The 15,899-nt window shown below is 37.6% G+C and overlaps 1 protein-coding gene across 2 annotated transcripts in view; it reads left to right on the forward strand.

The window, feature by feature from the left end:
• The window catches only part of HNRNPLL (heterogeneous nuclear ribonucleoprotein L like), a 42,451-nt gene that overhangs the window by 1,931 nt on the left and 24,621 nt on the right, over positions 1 to 15,899 (forward strand). For both annotated transcript variants that reach the window (XM_045828439.1, XM_045828441.1), the window contains exon 2: positions 12,129 to 12,247. In XM_045828439.1, the coding sequence (XP_045684395.1) occupies positions 12,129 to 12,247 (119 nt within the window). The remainder of the gene's footprint in view (positions 1 to 12,128; positions 12,248 to 15,899) is intronic.

The raw sequence follows: 15,899 nt of genomic DNA on the forward strand, positions 1-15,899 counted from the left end.
TTTGAGATATTCAAAATGTAACTTGGAAGGGTGAATAAAGACATTACATTTCTTCTTTTAAAGAAAATGTTCAAAACCATCTCCATTGTGGATTTTGGAAATGGTAATATCATAAGTGATATTTAGATGCATTAGATCAGTGTATTTCTTTTGCCAAAAGTCTTGCTTGAGTTTTTGTGCAGCATCATGAAATGAGACAATCAGTTTATAAAAATAAAAAAACATTAAACATTAGGCCGGTAGTGTGGAATGTTGGAAAGAAAATAATATGTAAGTAATGTATCCAGAGTGATTGTTATTGGGCAATGGAAATGGCACCAGGCAGGACTTGGGGAGAGTGAGAAGTCTTAGCTAGCATCCAATTTATATGACCTTAGGAAAGTCAGTTAACTATGCTGAATTCTCTTAGTCTGTAAAATGTGGAAGTTGAACTACATGCCTTCCATACTTGAAGCTGTGGTTAAGTGATTAATATAATGCAGCTTTTAAATTACCCAGGCAGGAACTAATGTATGTGGATTGAGTTATAAATTCAAATTTTTGTTTTATCTTGCTCCTGTTAAGGTTTCTTAAGTGAGGGTGGATTACTTTTATTTAACAGTGGAACCCATATTGCACTGTGAAATCTGATGAATGCCTGTTTTTCCTGTTTTTTAAACATTTTTCTTCATGTATTTTTGGTCCTCTTTTGAAATCATTGCAACTATGGAAACCTGTACATAATAAAACTCTATTAGGATAGGAATTTGTTGGATTGAACTTTACTGTCTAGTGCATCATCATCTACAAATATGGTAATTCTTCTAACTGAAAAGGGTTTTTGGCTTAACCCTAGTGGCCCTTCAGCCCAGCCTGAGAAGAAATACCTTTGTGATCAAACTCTTAAAAGTGAAATGCGGATTAGGTTACAGTGATGGGCAGTCTTTTCAAATCTAGTTGGAAGTTAATAAAGTGCAAAGTGAGACTTCAAAGATTTACATTGTTTGGCTTTTCATAATTATTTTCATGAGTGCTTAATAATATATTAACTAGATACAAAGAGGAAAGCAAGTACATATTAAGAATAACAGTGTTTCTACAAATGCTCCTAATTTAAAGATTAATTGGTCATTGTGAAGATGATGCCGTTTTAAGGTACAAAGAGAAATGCGTTAAATAATTTAGACATGAGAAATAAGACATTCTTCGAATTTGTGTCTTACAGTACTTATTTTGAAGAGCAAAAATTCCCCAAGTGGTTTAGATTCATTGGGACACATTGTTGAACAAAGCTTGATTATAGAGGTTTGTGCTATGTGTTATAGAGTTACTTTATTCTTACAGAATAAATGGTGTTCTTAAGTTTACCAGCCATGACCCTGAAGATTATATATTAATTGTAAATTTCTGCATCCACTTACTTTTAAGGAAGCAGTTTGACTTGCAAATATTGGAGATTCACTTTGCAAAACTAATTGAGGAATTGAATTGGGAGGTTACCTAGAAAAGATGTGTTTTTACAAAGGCTGGTATCAATAAAAATTTTTGGAGTACTAATTTATTTTGGAGACTTCCAAGAGTTTTCTTTTACTCTATTCTGCTAGTGAGTAAACAGAAATTAAAGATTATTAAAGTGGTTTGTTTGCTGATGAGGTGAAAATTTGTCTCAATATTTATTATAGACTTTTAAGATGGCAAAATGCCAAGATAAAAATGTAGCTCCTAGGATTTCCAACTAAAGAAATATTATATAGAGACTCTAGTTTGAATTTAAGACACACTATCATACTTTAATGATCTAAAATTACAGTGATGATAGGACTATTATGACAGCTTTTTGGATGAATATGGGAGTTGGGAAGAGGTCACTTTGTCAGCTTGTCTCCCACAGGAGAAGTTGAGAGACCGTGACAGGGAACATAGTAACTATACTCTGGGGAATAAAGCATTTCAAGCGTGTGTGCCCTGGAGGTAAGTGCCAGATCCTTGAGGCTTCTATAGCAGTAAAAATCGCCTTTAGCTAAGCTACTACAGTAAGTGAGGATTTTCAGGCCTGGTTTTGAGAAGGAAATGAAAAGCAATAGGTGTATTACTATCTTCCAGTTTTATTTTTCCGTGTGAGAAATAAGCAAAAAGAGCTGTTAATAGAGCCATAAGCCCAGGCAAAGCAGGTGCCTTGGCTGTGCTATCAACATGCTTTGGAACTCAATTTGCCGTTATCTTGTGAGATGGTTAGAATAGATGATCACTGTGATCTCTTTAACTCATTAAAAAAATAATTCTTGAGCTCCTACCTCATGTGCCAGGTGCTGTTGGTTTTCAGTGATATAATAGTAAGAAAAAAAAATCTGTATCTAAAAATCAGTGAGTCTACATCATTTAGTGTTTCTTTTCTCCATAAATTGAATATAACTTTCAAAACTTGTAATTGCAGTCACAGCAACAACTCCGATGAATTTAAGCAACACTAAAAGGCATGGCTGGACCCAAGGATTTAGATCATGTCATAGGGACTTGATTCTGTCTCTTTCCATGTTTCAGCTCTATCTTAAAACCAGCAAATAAAGAGGACATTTTCTATTCCCCAGCGCCCATTTATCTTCTGTAATCAACGTCTCAGTTCATTCCCCCAACTAATCACTGACATCTCTGAAGTCAGGGAGACATGGATGTGTGACTGAGAATGCCAGTATAATAATACGGAGTTGAAGAGGTTTTTTCCTTTTCTTTTTTTGTTGTGTTTATCCAGAAGAAGTGAGAATGGGTTCTGGGGTAGGCAAAATCAAAGGATTTATAGTACATGAGAAAAAAAGATTATTTAAAAAAAAGTTATTTGAATCATATGGCTGTTCTTTTTAATCTTTGCTCTGTTAGTTGATCAAATATACCTTAAAAACTTTGGATAGGAAAATTAAAGCAGTTCCCATGTTTAGGTCTGCTGTATTGTTTCTCTTAAAGACAAAGACCAAGAAAGAGATGAGATTGTTTAGTTTAATTCAGTAAAAAAAAAATGTAGTTAAACTCTAAGTATAGTGTGAGTTAAAAAAATATTTGTAGTTGCCCCTTAAAAGTAGTTTGTTCTTGGTCTATATGGAATCTCCAAAGTCAAAGAAGGGATAATCTTAAATATCTGGAGATGCTATATATCTTTCTTGATACTACATTACAAATTCTAATGAATCCAGAGAAAAATGATCAGAATGGAGAGGGCACTTAAAAATCCCATCATAAGAGGAATGGTAGAAGAGTCCAGGAAGGATATTTAACCTGAAGGGTGAACTTAAAGGTGTGATTTGAGAAATCATTATAAGTAATTGAAGGTTATCATGTAGAAGAGAGAAATACAGTTAAGGGTAGGGGTGCCAACTAATATTGAAACTTTGTTCAGTAACTATAACAGTGGTAGGCATTTTTATTTTTTGTTTCATTTATTTATTGTGATCTTATATGATAAGGATATTGTTGTTTTCTTCTTTTTCTTTTTTTAAATAGTGAAACAAGCTCAGAAAGTTTAAGTAACTTGCCTGAGGTCACTGAGCCAGTAAGTGTCCAGAGATTCGAAAGTCGATCTGACTCCCAATGCCATTTTGTATAGGAAGCTACAGAGAGACAGAAATAGATGCAATATTATGAAGAATTTTCTAAGAATATAATGGATTGCCTCAGTAGGTAGAATGTTTCCTGTCAGTGGAGGTGTTTAAGGAGATGCAGTGGGTTTTTGTGTATGGTGTTGGGGGATGAATTACTGAATTTGAGGTTGGTCTTTTTTTTTTTATGATTTAGAGTAAGGGAGAGAGAAACATCAGTGTGTGGTTGCCTCTTGCATAGCCTCTACTGGGGACCTGGCCCAAAACCCAGGCATGTGCTGTGATTGGGAATCGAATCTGCAACCCTTTGCTTCACAGTCCAGTGCTCAATTCACTGAGACACACCAGCCAGGGCTGAGGTTGGTCTTTCTTAATCCTCTGGTAGGAAGGCAGGAAAGATAGTTGTGGCTCTTGAGCACATGTGCGTAGGGATGTTGGGAAAACAAAAAAGCCTGAGGACATTGTGCCTGACCTTTGTGAGTTTGCAGTCAAATTACGGCTTTTCTGTATGGAGAGATGTTAATGGGCCCTGCTAATTTCTTTTAGATTGAAGATTCCCTTCTCTTTAATAGAGGTTGGTCTTCAGTCTGCAGTTGTCAACATCAGCATTCAAGAATGATGTTATTAGAGTTTGTCCTTGAGGTTGCCTTTGAGGGATAGGGAGTTTGGGATGGTTATGACTAGACCAGTTTAGAGCCTGCCATGGGGACCAAATATTGCTTCCATAATTGATCCAGTTTGCCTAAAGAAAGGGTCAAGTAATTAAAAAAGCGAAATCACCCAGGCAGTGAAAGACAAATACCATATGATCTCACCTTTAGCAGGATCCTAAACAACAAAATAAACAAAGGAGCAAAAATATAACCAAAGAGACTGAAATAGAGAACAGGCTGACAGTGACCAGAGGGGAGAGGGGAGGGAATTTCAGGGGAATTTCAGGGGAAAAGGGTGAAGGGTTTATAGGGACAAATATAAAGGACACATGGACAAAAACTAGGGGGGTGGAAATGGGAGGGAGGAGGGGAGGGATGGGTGGGCTGGGATGGGAATAAAGGACAGAAAACCGTACTTGAACGATTAAAATAAAATTTAAAAAAATATATACACATAAACTGCAGGCATACCTTCATTTGCTGGGTACTCACTTGGAATATTGTTTCTAGTCTGATAAGCAATAGATATAAATAGACTGGGAGAAAACCTAGATAACTAAACACTTGGGATGGAAAGAAATTTGGACTTTTGTATGAGAATTTTAAAAAAATTAAGCTGGAGATAACATGATTAAAGTATTACTATATGATTGGGGTAAGCACTACTGATTGATTCACCCCTTTAGGAATTAAATGCATGGTGTGATCCTTCAAAGAGGCTATTTTAAGGTAGATAAAAGAGGCTTTACAAATGACTTAAGATTTTTTATCACCAGTTTATAGTATAGGTAGAAATAAGAAAAATAATTTTTTTAGAAAAGTCAGCATACAGTGCTTTTATTTCAATAACGAAACAAACTCATTTGTAGTGCTGGTGTGGGGGTTGGGGCCGATAATTTCTCTCATGAAATCACACAGGACAGCAAAGGAGTGAGGGGGCGGGGCAGAGGGAATGCCAGGAAACTGGGATCTGCAGGGGGAACTGAGCATCAAAAAAACGGGAGATGCTGAAGCTGTGATGACCAGCATGATTTTCTTAAGACCGCCCTCAAGGAGATGTGGTGGCTGGGTACAAACAGCACCTTCAGTTTTATCTTTTGATTAAAGTTCTTAAAATTTAGAAAGTGAAGCCTGGAAAGCTAAGAGATTATAGAAGTCCTGAATAACTTAGAGAAAACCTCGGGATATGGGGACAGAGGGGAAAGCCAGACCAGGAAGAAGGCTTCAGAGGTCCCTGCTGGCCTGGGGTCAGATACGTGCAGTGCTCAACATCACAGTGAAGACAGTTTGCTTTTAAAAGAGGGTTTAAGGGGAGAGTGGGATGGGACAGTGGAGGTGAGGCCTCTCCCCTTCCCCACTTCATTTTTGGGTAGGGCTCTTAATTCAACCCAAAGACATCTCTCAACTTAGAGATCATTTGGCCATCAACAGCACCTCAAATCTACTATAGCTTTGCAGCGCAGCAGCAACAATGTTAAATATATAATAGATAAAAAATTTCATCCAAAAAATAAAAATATTCTTTCCCTGCCGCCCCCCGCCAACACACACCCACACACCCACACACACACACCCCAGTTCCTAGTCTGAAGTTAACCCATTACTTGTGCTGTTAATACTTGACTAATACTTAATTGGAAACTTAGACCCAAAAGACTGAAACTCAGTCTTCACCCCAAAAGGAAAACAAATGAAGTAGCTTGAGGTTTATGGCATATGGTTTGGCTCAGCACACATACGAAGAGAGAGAGGAAGAGTAGAACTGGGTGACAGAACACATTCAGCTGGGACAGATGTTTGTACAGAGAGTGTAGTGGAACATACGGAGACATTCTGCAGGTTCGTGTGTGGCACATCCAAGAACAAAGGGCTCAGGGAGTAGGCCCTTCCTGTCATTCCAGTTTTAGAAGCTCTCCATGGAAGACAAGAGTGGCTTTTGGTGGGATGTGACCTGGGTGCCCAGTAGCACTGTAGGCACAGTTTGGGGAGGTAGTTTGGCTCATCTGGACAACCCCATCTTACCAGTCTCAGATCACCTCCTGCTTGCCTTTCATTAACTTAAAGGGCTTGTTTCGGGTACTAGGAGAAATCAGATTTCATCTTTAAGCATCCCGGTGTGGTGATGCACCATGCAGGTCTCCTGGTGCCTCAGGAAACTCCACCCATGTCCCCCTGCACTCCTCTGGTGGAAGCAGCGGTGGCTGTGGATGAAGAGCTATCTAGAGGCGTGATGGGCGGGGAGGACCAAGACCCGACCTGGCAGTGGTTCCGTAGCTTTGCCTCTTCCCCAAGAAAAGATTGATCTAAGAAAAGTAATTTGGCGGGTCATGGGGGAGGTGAAAATATGGTTTGAAAAGATATCTTTAATATATGTTTTATATTTGGAAACAGCCCTAGGGGTTTTTTTCTTTTTAAATATACAACAGAAAGGATGAGAAATGTTTAAGTTCAGGAAAAGGAGACATAAATTAAAGATAGAGAAATATCAAGGTATGTAAATTCATGAATAGCAAGTTCACTGAGTGGGAATAAAGGAAATACAAGGGGTACAGGATATGTTGTTTTCTTCCTTGAGGTTAAGATAATTCATCTTCTCCTAAATGCCATATTGATAACATTTAACACTTTCCAGCTTTTATAGAATGACTTGAATCTTGATCTGTTTCATTTGGGAAATATAACTAACTAATAATATTGGTCCTGTAATCAATTTTTTGTGTGAGAAGACTGATTTGGATAGAAGTCATATTCTTTAGAACTATGTACAAGACATGGAACTATCCATGCTGGGAAGGGAGACAGGAGGAGGAGATGTGTTCAACTGACCGGTGGTTCATTTCTTAGACTGGGTGGTAAGTTATAATGTTCTTTATTCCCTTTTGCAGGTCTTAAGTATTATATAATAAGACATTTCCCCAATTTTTTATTATGTAACATGTTCAATTACATATCAGTTTTTAACAATTTTGGGGATTTAACAGTTTGGGGATTTTTATCTCTAAATGTCTATATCTATTTATATACATACTTTTTTGCCCCTAAACTATTTGAAAGTAACTTACAGACATCACAATTATCCTTAAATATCCCAGCTATTCCTAGGATTTAGAGATATTTTTTCCTATACCATTACTATTATAATGCTACCTAAGACAATAATTCCATTATATAATCTAGTACCCTGCCTACTTAAATTCTCCAATTTGTCCCTAAGAGATCGTTTTTTTTTTGTTTGTTTGTTTGTTTATTTTGAAGATTTTATTTATTTTTAGAGAGGGCAAGGGAGGGAGAAAGAGAGAGAGAGAAGCATCACTGTGTGGTCGCCTCTTTGAATACCCTCTGACTAGGGACCTGGCCCACAATCCAGGCATGTGCTCTGACTGGGACTCTAGCCAGTGAGTGACCCTTTGGTTCACAGTTCGGTGCTCAGTCCTCTGAGCCACACCAGTCAGGGCCCTAAGATGTCTTTTATAGCAGGTTTCTATCTGTTATAAAATTAAGGCTCATGTATTGCATTTGGTTGTTGTTTGTCTTTAGTTTCGACCTGAAATCTTCCACTGTTTTTTGATAATAACTTTTTGAAGAGTCCAGGCCAATATAGTTTTCTCTTGTACTTTTACTTTTGCCAGCTAATTTCTAAGGATTAGTGGAGATAACTGTCTTATATCTTGCAGTTCTAAATATATTTTTAGAGTAAAACTTGTTATTTATACTTTAAATGTTTGTTTAAATTCAGGTTTTAAGGTGTTACTTAGCTCTCTTCCTGCATTGTTGTTGTCCAGCAATATTTAAGAGCTTAGTGGTGATAATGCACATTTGGTTGTTGAGTTTCACATAGGCACAGTCTCATTTGTTAAGGTTGCTAAGCGAATGCTGGTTTACATAGGGAACAATCAGAATGACTTATTTCAAATTTAGTGACATGTAAACATAGAAGAAACTAAACCTAAGCAATTCAAATGAAATTCCAAGGGTTAAATTAGTATTTGCAGATCACTGAAATTATTTGTTGGCTATGACAATCATGTAGCATAGTCCTATGGTTACTTTTTATATTCAAATCAGTTCTTTTCTTTAAATTCTAACATAAGAGTTTATTACATTTTTCTAACAGTCTTTATGATGGGAAAAAAAATTGGTGAGTCTTTTAGAATAGCCATAAAGGGGTTTAATTTTCTTAAAATGGTTCTTAAGTTTTAATTCTAAAGTTTTAGATTAGTCTGTAGGATACCCCCCCAAACGCTTTCACTTAATAGATTTTTGGGAGATATACATACATCTGTCTGTCTGTCTGTCTGTCTGTCTATCTATCTGAAGTTATTTTAAAGTGATGCAAGAGAGGTGTCCAGCAGCGAGCTGTAAATGTAAATCTTTGTCTGAATGGAGCTTGATAAGTAAATTAGAGAGCTATTTTAATTTTCAAAGTATTCTCCTACATAGTCCCTCGTATAAATTTAAGTTGGATTTCAAGTTATGGTGGGCTGAGGTAATTGATTAAACAGGACAAAAGTTGATATAAATTTACTATCTATTACAGAAAAAATAAAGTATATAATCTTTATATTTAAAAAGTTTTAAGTTCAAACTTTTTGTTCATTTAGACTACTTGAGATTTTGATTTTATGGAGGTAAAACTATGAAATTATGAGTATAAACTGTATTTCCAATCTTAGCATGCTTTATCTGCTGATGTTTTTCCTGAGATTTTTCTTGAAGTTGAAATAAGTTACTAAATAACTTATTTTTACTTCTTACTGTAAAAGAATACACCCTTTTATTTTTATAAATATATTTTTATAAATATGTAGATATATAATATAAATATATTTATATTACTTTATGCTGTTACAATTGCAGTTTTTCCCCCTTTGCTGCTCCACCCGTTACCCTCAATTCCCTCCAGCAATCTCCCCTCTAAGTTCATGCCCATGGGTCATGCATGTAAGTTCTTTAGTTGCTCCATCTCCTATACTGTTAACATTTCCCGTCTATTCTATAACTACCAATCTGTACTTCTTAACCCCTGCACCTTTTCCCCTATTTTCCCCCTTCCCCCTCCCAGCTGATAACCCTCCAAATGATTTCCATATTTATGGTTCCGTTTCTGTTGATCTTGTTTGCTTAGTTTGTTTTTTAGATTCAGTTGTTGATGGTTGTGAGTTTATTGCCATTTTAGTGTTCATAGTTTTGATTTTCTTTTTCTTAAGTCCCTTTAACATTTCATATGAACTCCTTTAAGCTTTACCTTGTCTGGAAAGCACTTTATCTGCCCTTCAATTCTAGAGCTTTGCTGGAAAGAGTAACCTAGGTTGTAAGTCCTTGCTTTTCATCACTTTCAACACTTCTTGCCTGTCCCTTCTAGCCTGCAAAGTTTCTTTTGACAAATCAGCTGACAGTCTTACGGGAACTCCTTTGTAGGTAACTGTTTGCTTTTCTTTTTTCTTTTGCTGCTTTTAAGATTTTCTCTTTTATCTTTCACCTTTGGCATTTTAATTACGATGTGTCTTGATGTGGTCCTCTTTGGCTCCAACTTATTTGGGACTGTGTTCCCTGGACTTGTTTGTGTAGTTCCTTCACCAAATTAGGGAAGTTTTCTTTCATTATGTTTTCAAGTAAGTTTTCAATTTCTTGCTCTTCCTCTTCTTCTTCTGGCATCCCTGTGATTAGGATGTTGGAACGTTTCAAGTTGTCTCAGAGGTTCTGAAACCTCTCCTCATTTTTTTTAATTCTTGTTTCTTTATTCTGTTCAAGTTAAATGTTTCTTTCTTCCTTCTGTTCCAAATTGTAGGTTTGAATCCAGGTTTCCTTCCCTTCACTGTCGGTTCTCTGTATGTTTTCTGTATTTCACTTTGCATAGTCTTCACTTTTTCTTCTGTTTTGCAGCCATACTCAACCATTTCTGTGAGCATCCTGATTACCAGTGTTTTGAACTCTGCATCTGATAGGTTAGCTATCTCTTCATCACTTAGTTCTGTTTTGGAGCTTTGATCTGTTCTTTCATTTGGGCCATATTTCTTGTCTTGGTGTACCTGTTACACTGTAAGGGGCAGGGCCTTGGGTATTTGCCAGGGCAGGGCAACTCCCTTTGCTGTATTGTGGTGCTGTGTGTGGGGGAGGAGTCAGAGAGGGAACAGTGCCACTTCCTTGGTTCTTGGCAGGCTTTCAGTCACTTTTCTCACCACCCACAAACAAATTGGCCCTTCTGGTGTTGATTCCTGGGCGGGGGGGGTGAGTTTGTGTACATTTTAGGATTCTGTGGGTCTCTCCAACAAACTCTCCTGTGAGGCTGGGAGTTTCTCCTGCCACGCAACCCACATAGGTTTTTATAGCCAAAGGTTTTGAGGCTTCAGTTTCCCATACTGGAACCCTGGGTTGCGGGGTCTGTCTTGCTCCCCAGTTGTTCCTCCTGGCTTATCCACATGCAAATGTGGGACCGCCTGCTCCACCAGCCACTGCTTTGCCTGCCTCCAGTTGCAGCCTCACCGCTAGTCCTCTTTTCCCTGGCTGCCCATCTCTACCCCTTCTACCAGTCTGGGTTAACGTTTCTTCTTTAATTCCTTGGTTGTTGGACTTCCATACAGTTCTATTTTCTGGCAGTTCTCATTGTTTTTTGTTTTTAAATTTGTTGTTGTCCCACATTTGGTTGTATGTGGAAGCAAAGTGTATCTATCTATACCTCCATCTTGGCCGGAAGTCTGATTTCCTGTAAATATTTCTTTATTTTACTTTGTGTAACCTTTGTTTCTGCCTGGGTCTTTTTTATGCTGTTGAAGTACCCGTTGAGTTCCATGAGCATCCTAATAACCAGTGTTTTGAACTCTGTATCTGATAGGTCACTTATCTCCATTTTGTTTAGTTCTTTTACTGGGGTTTTGTTCTCTTCTTTCATTTGGGCCATATTTCTTTGTCTCCTCAATTTGGCAGCCTCCCTGTGTTTGTGTCTATGTATTAGGTAGAGCTGCTTTGACTCCCTGTCTTAGTAGCATGACCTATCATAGAAAAGTGCACCTGTAAGTTGGATGGGTTGGAGCCTTAGGTAATTGCCAGGACGGGGCAACCCCTGTGAACGAGTTGATGGATTCTCAGATATGGTGTCATCACTCTCCGGCTCTTTGTGGATGAGGGCTCACAAAGGAGACTATGGCCTCTGCCTGGCCTCTGGAGTTTTGTCTGAGAGGAAGCTCTCCCCTAGCATTCACCTTGATGCCAGACACTTCAGTTTCTCCTTGCGTGCCCCTGGTGCCCTTCCAGCTGCTGCCCCTGGTGCTGGAGCCCAGAGGGAGTGAGTTTGTATAAGTCCTAAGTCCATTGTGGGCCCTTTAAGAAGAGACACCCAAGAATCCTGCGGTTTCTTCTGCTGCCTCAAACCCCACTGGTTTTCTCAGCCAGAAGATACAGGGACTTCTCTTCCTGGCACTGGAACCCTGGGCTGGGTGGTCTGGTGTGGGGCTGGGATCCCTGTAGATTTTTACCCACTACACGTGGGTATGGGACCCCCTGTTCTGTGTCTGCATGTCACTGCCTCTCCTGTCTTTCTGTGTGGATTTGACTTCTGTAATTCCTTGGTTGTCAGACTTCCATATAGCTTGATTTTCTGATGATTCTGGGTGATAGTTGTTTTCTAGCTTAGTTGTAAATTTTGCTGTGGTTGTGTGAGGAGGTGAGCCGTGTTTACCTATGCCTTCATCTTGACAGGGAGTCTTAAGAATGCTCCCTTTTAAGAAATCAAAATTTTCATGCCAAGCATTTAATTGTTGATTTTACTCTTCGGTCCTATTTACTAACTTGTGGATTGCATTTTTTGTTGTTGTTTATTTGTTTGCTTGCTTTTTATAGCAGAGTTGAATATACTAAACGATGCAATTTGGAATTTTAAAGTTTTTAATTACAAATTGTTTTCTCTTTCTAGGAGACAGGTGGAAGTCATCATAAAGTTTCTGTTTCACCCGTTGTCCATGTTCGAGGACTCTGTGAATCTGTGGTAGAAGCAGACCTTGTGGAGGCACTGGAAAAATTTGGGACAATATGGTAAGACAATAAGGACTTCATAAAGATTGAAAGCAGTATGGTAGAATAAGCCTTGTTTGGTTGCTACTAGTTTAACCATTGTATATATCCAGTTTGCATATCACTGTACTTCTTTGTTTTTAACCTTTCTGGGATGATTCAAGGATGTATTTTGGGGGCCATTATCACCTCTTACTCCCCAACCAGGTTATATGTAAAATGGATTATTGCTTCTTTCATCTGATTTTCATGGGAGTCCATGATACCTTCTTAAACACTGCTTTAAACCAATGAGTCGATTACACCCTTCAACTTCAGAGTTTGAAAGTGGTTAGTGGTACTTAAATACTAATTTTCTTTTTTGTTTTTTAAAATTATTTTGGAATATTTAGGAATTGGCAACTAAAAGTGCGTAGATAAAAGGTAGGCACTGTTTGCTTAGCTACGTGTTGCTGTTGCTATGAGTTCTTACGCAGTCACGAGCAGTCAGTGTTTTATCCTAGCCTGCCTTCCCCTTGTGTTTTGTATTCGCTCAGCCTCCTCCTTTCTCTCACCAAAGCTGCTGTGTGCCAAAGAATATTGACTTAAGTGGAAACATATTAGAAAAGTGAATCTGCTACCAAAAATAGACACTTAAAAATTATTTCTAAATTATTTTTAGAGTATGCCTGGTCATTCTCTTCCTAGTATGGATAGTCTAGAGTTGATTTTTATAATAAGTTTTTCCTTGATAATATGTTTGGGATTTTTGTTTTAGGCCTCAGTGTCACAGACTAAGTCACACTCTATATAAATAGGAGAGAAATTTCAGTATATTTGCTGAGACAGCTTGATTGCTTCAGTTTTATAAAGATTTATATGGAGTTTTTGAGTATTGAAAGGATGCTGCATAACTAGATGGTGAGAAAGTGACCAGAGATGTAAGCAGAAAGGAATCACTGCTTCAGAGGAGTAGGAGGGGTTTTCGGTGATACCTTTCCATCATGGCATGCTTTTTATTTCTTTGGTAACTTCATTGGGAGGTAGATGACTTAGCAAACCTGTTATCCTCAATTTAAGTACCTCAGAAATCACTGACTGTTACATGTTGTCCTTGGAGGTACAAAGTGGAAATCCACATGAGCATAAAAAAGCATAAAAATGCGCACTTGAAGTATCACTGAGATGACCATATCACTTAGTCATTTGGAGAGGATCTTGGAAGTTAAGCCTGTCTGGAGTGTTACACATATATTGAAATAGACTTTATTTGGACTTATGTGTTGGCACTAGACTAACTCCATTTACTCTAAGGACCTTCTAAGTGACGCATTGTCCCATGGAGTTATAAAGAGAATGGTTATTTTGGGTTTATTTTTCTTTTGTTCTTGTATATTTAGTGCATTTAAAGTTATTTTCTTATAGCCAAGAAACACTGAAGTGATGTCAGAAAAACAAGTTCATGAGCACAATAGAGTTGGAAATTTTGATGTTAATTATGCCCATGACTTAAAGGTTGGGATTAAATAAATAGAACTATATGTTTAAGTTGGTGAGTAATTTGAGTTACTTTGGATGGCCAGTTCATTTTCAGACTCTATACTGCTTGATGCTTAGTCCATGGTAAAGTGTTCCATATAAGAATGTTACTCAGTTACCTTGCATAGTCTATTATTCTGCCTTCAAGATTGGTAGTCATGTGGATAGAAAAGTCGTGAAATGATTGGAACATATTAGTGTATAATTAAGAGCTTAATTCGCATAAACATGAAAGTAGGAGTTTCAGTTGTATGAAATTATATTGAGTAAGTGACTGGTATGAAAGAACCTTGAATAGTCTCCAATGAAAAGCACGTGTTTTGCTTCAAAAGGCTGTATTTTATAGAATGTTTTTCGCCTTGGCCAGTGTGGCTCAGTTGGTTAGGGTGTCATCCTGCAAACGGAAAGGTCACTGGTTTGATTCTGGGTTAGTGCACATGCTTGGGTTGTGGGTTCTGTCCCCAGTCCGGGCGTATGCAAGAGGCAGCTGATCGGTGCTTCTCTCTCACATTAATGCTTCTCTCGCTCTCTTTCTGCTTCCCATCCCTTCTCTCTAGAATCAGTAAAAGAAAAATTTAGAATCTTTCTCTACTTGTTTCTTTATTTTGTGACACGTAATTATAAACATATTGAAACTGCTAATATTAAACAGGTGAATCACCAGTTCAATATTTGGTAAGTTTATACCTGAAAACTAGATGCATAGGAAAGACGTTCAGGAGAAACTATAATAAAATGTTAAGAATGACTTTGTCATGATAATAAAATTGCTATATTTTTGTCTTTATTTGTAATGTATATTCATGTATTATAATCAAAAGAGTATTTAAAAATATATACCGAGTCTCTTTTTCTCTTTCTTTTCACCCTTTCATTTGCTTTTTAAAAATTCCCTACTCCCATTCAAGGAGAGGATGCCAGGTAGTGATTAGTTAAAAATTTTAGCCCTGGCTGGCGTAGCTCAGTGGATTGAGTGCGGGCTGCGAACCAAAGCATCGCAGATTCAATTCCCAGTCAGGGCACATGCCTGGGTTGCAGGCCACGGCCCCCAGCAACCACACATGTTTCTCTCTCTCTCTTGTTTCTTGTTGATGTTTCTCTCTCTCTCTTTCTCCCTCCCTTCCCTCTCTAAAAATAAATAAATTTTTAAAAAAGGAAAAACTTACATGTCTACCAGTCTGGCATTAAATATTTAAAAAAAATTTATAACAGAACTTTTAAGGCCTAATTTATGTGGTAATATTTTTGCCTCCTTCTGTTTTTATTTAAAATTTAGTAAACATGTCTTGTGCTGTAAAGTGAAAGCACGTACCGTGTCCCTTAGCCTTTTTGTTTATTTTTTTCTCTTTGGTCTTTCAATCTTCCTCATAACTATGCTTTTTTAAAGATTTTTTAAAAATTATGTTCCAGGCAATGTAAGTGCATTCTTAAAATATCTGCAATATTCTAATTTTCCTTTCTCAATCTTCATATGATGCCACTTTTTGGGGTAACCTTTTTAAGTTTTAAGTTTATTCTTCTAGCTCACCTCTATTGCAGTTCCAGGAAGCAATTTTACTATGACCAAGTCTAGAATAGTCCAATAAAGAATTTATTTATTATTTTTAAAGATTTTATTTATTTATTAATTTTTTTTAGAGAGGGAAGGGAGAGAGAGAGGTGGGGGAGAGAGAGAGACACACACACACACACACACACACACACCAATGTGCGGTTGCTGGGGGGCATGGCCTGCAACCCAGGCATGTACCCTGACTGGGAATCAAACCTGCGACACTTTGGTTCGCAGCCCGAGCTCAATCCATTGAGCTACGCCAGCCAGGGCAAGAATTTATTTTTTAATCTTTATAATTTTTCTGTTTCCAAAGAGCCAAAGGCCATTATTAACATATTTAGTTGGTAATATCATTTAGCTATTAAACCAACATATTTGTGAGAGAATATTTTGTCTGTTTTTCTTTAATTTCTTTAGCATAGACCTGATTGCATGGTTTTCTCTTTTTATATGTCTAAGATTTTAGAACTTCAGCAAGTCTGTGTTTCTAAAGGGAATTTTCTTTTCAAAAAAACAGTTTGTTGGAGCATTGTCCTGTACACCGAAAGGTTGCAGGTTTGATTCCAGGTCAGGGCATGTACCTAGGTTGTGGGTTTGATC

The sequence above is a fragment of the Phyllostomus hastatus genome, unplaced genomic scaffold, assembly GCF_019186645.2.
Source record: "Phyllostomus hastatus isolate PE091 unplaced genomic scaffold, TTU_PhHast_1.1 phas_scaffold_78, whole genome shotgun sequence".
NCBI lineage: Eukaryota > Metazoa > Chordata > Mammalia > Chiroptera > Phyllostomidae > Phyllostomus > Phyllostomus hastatus.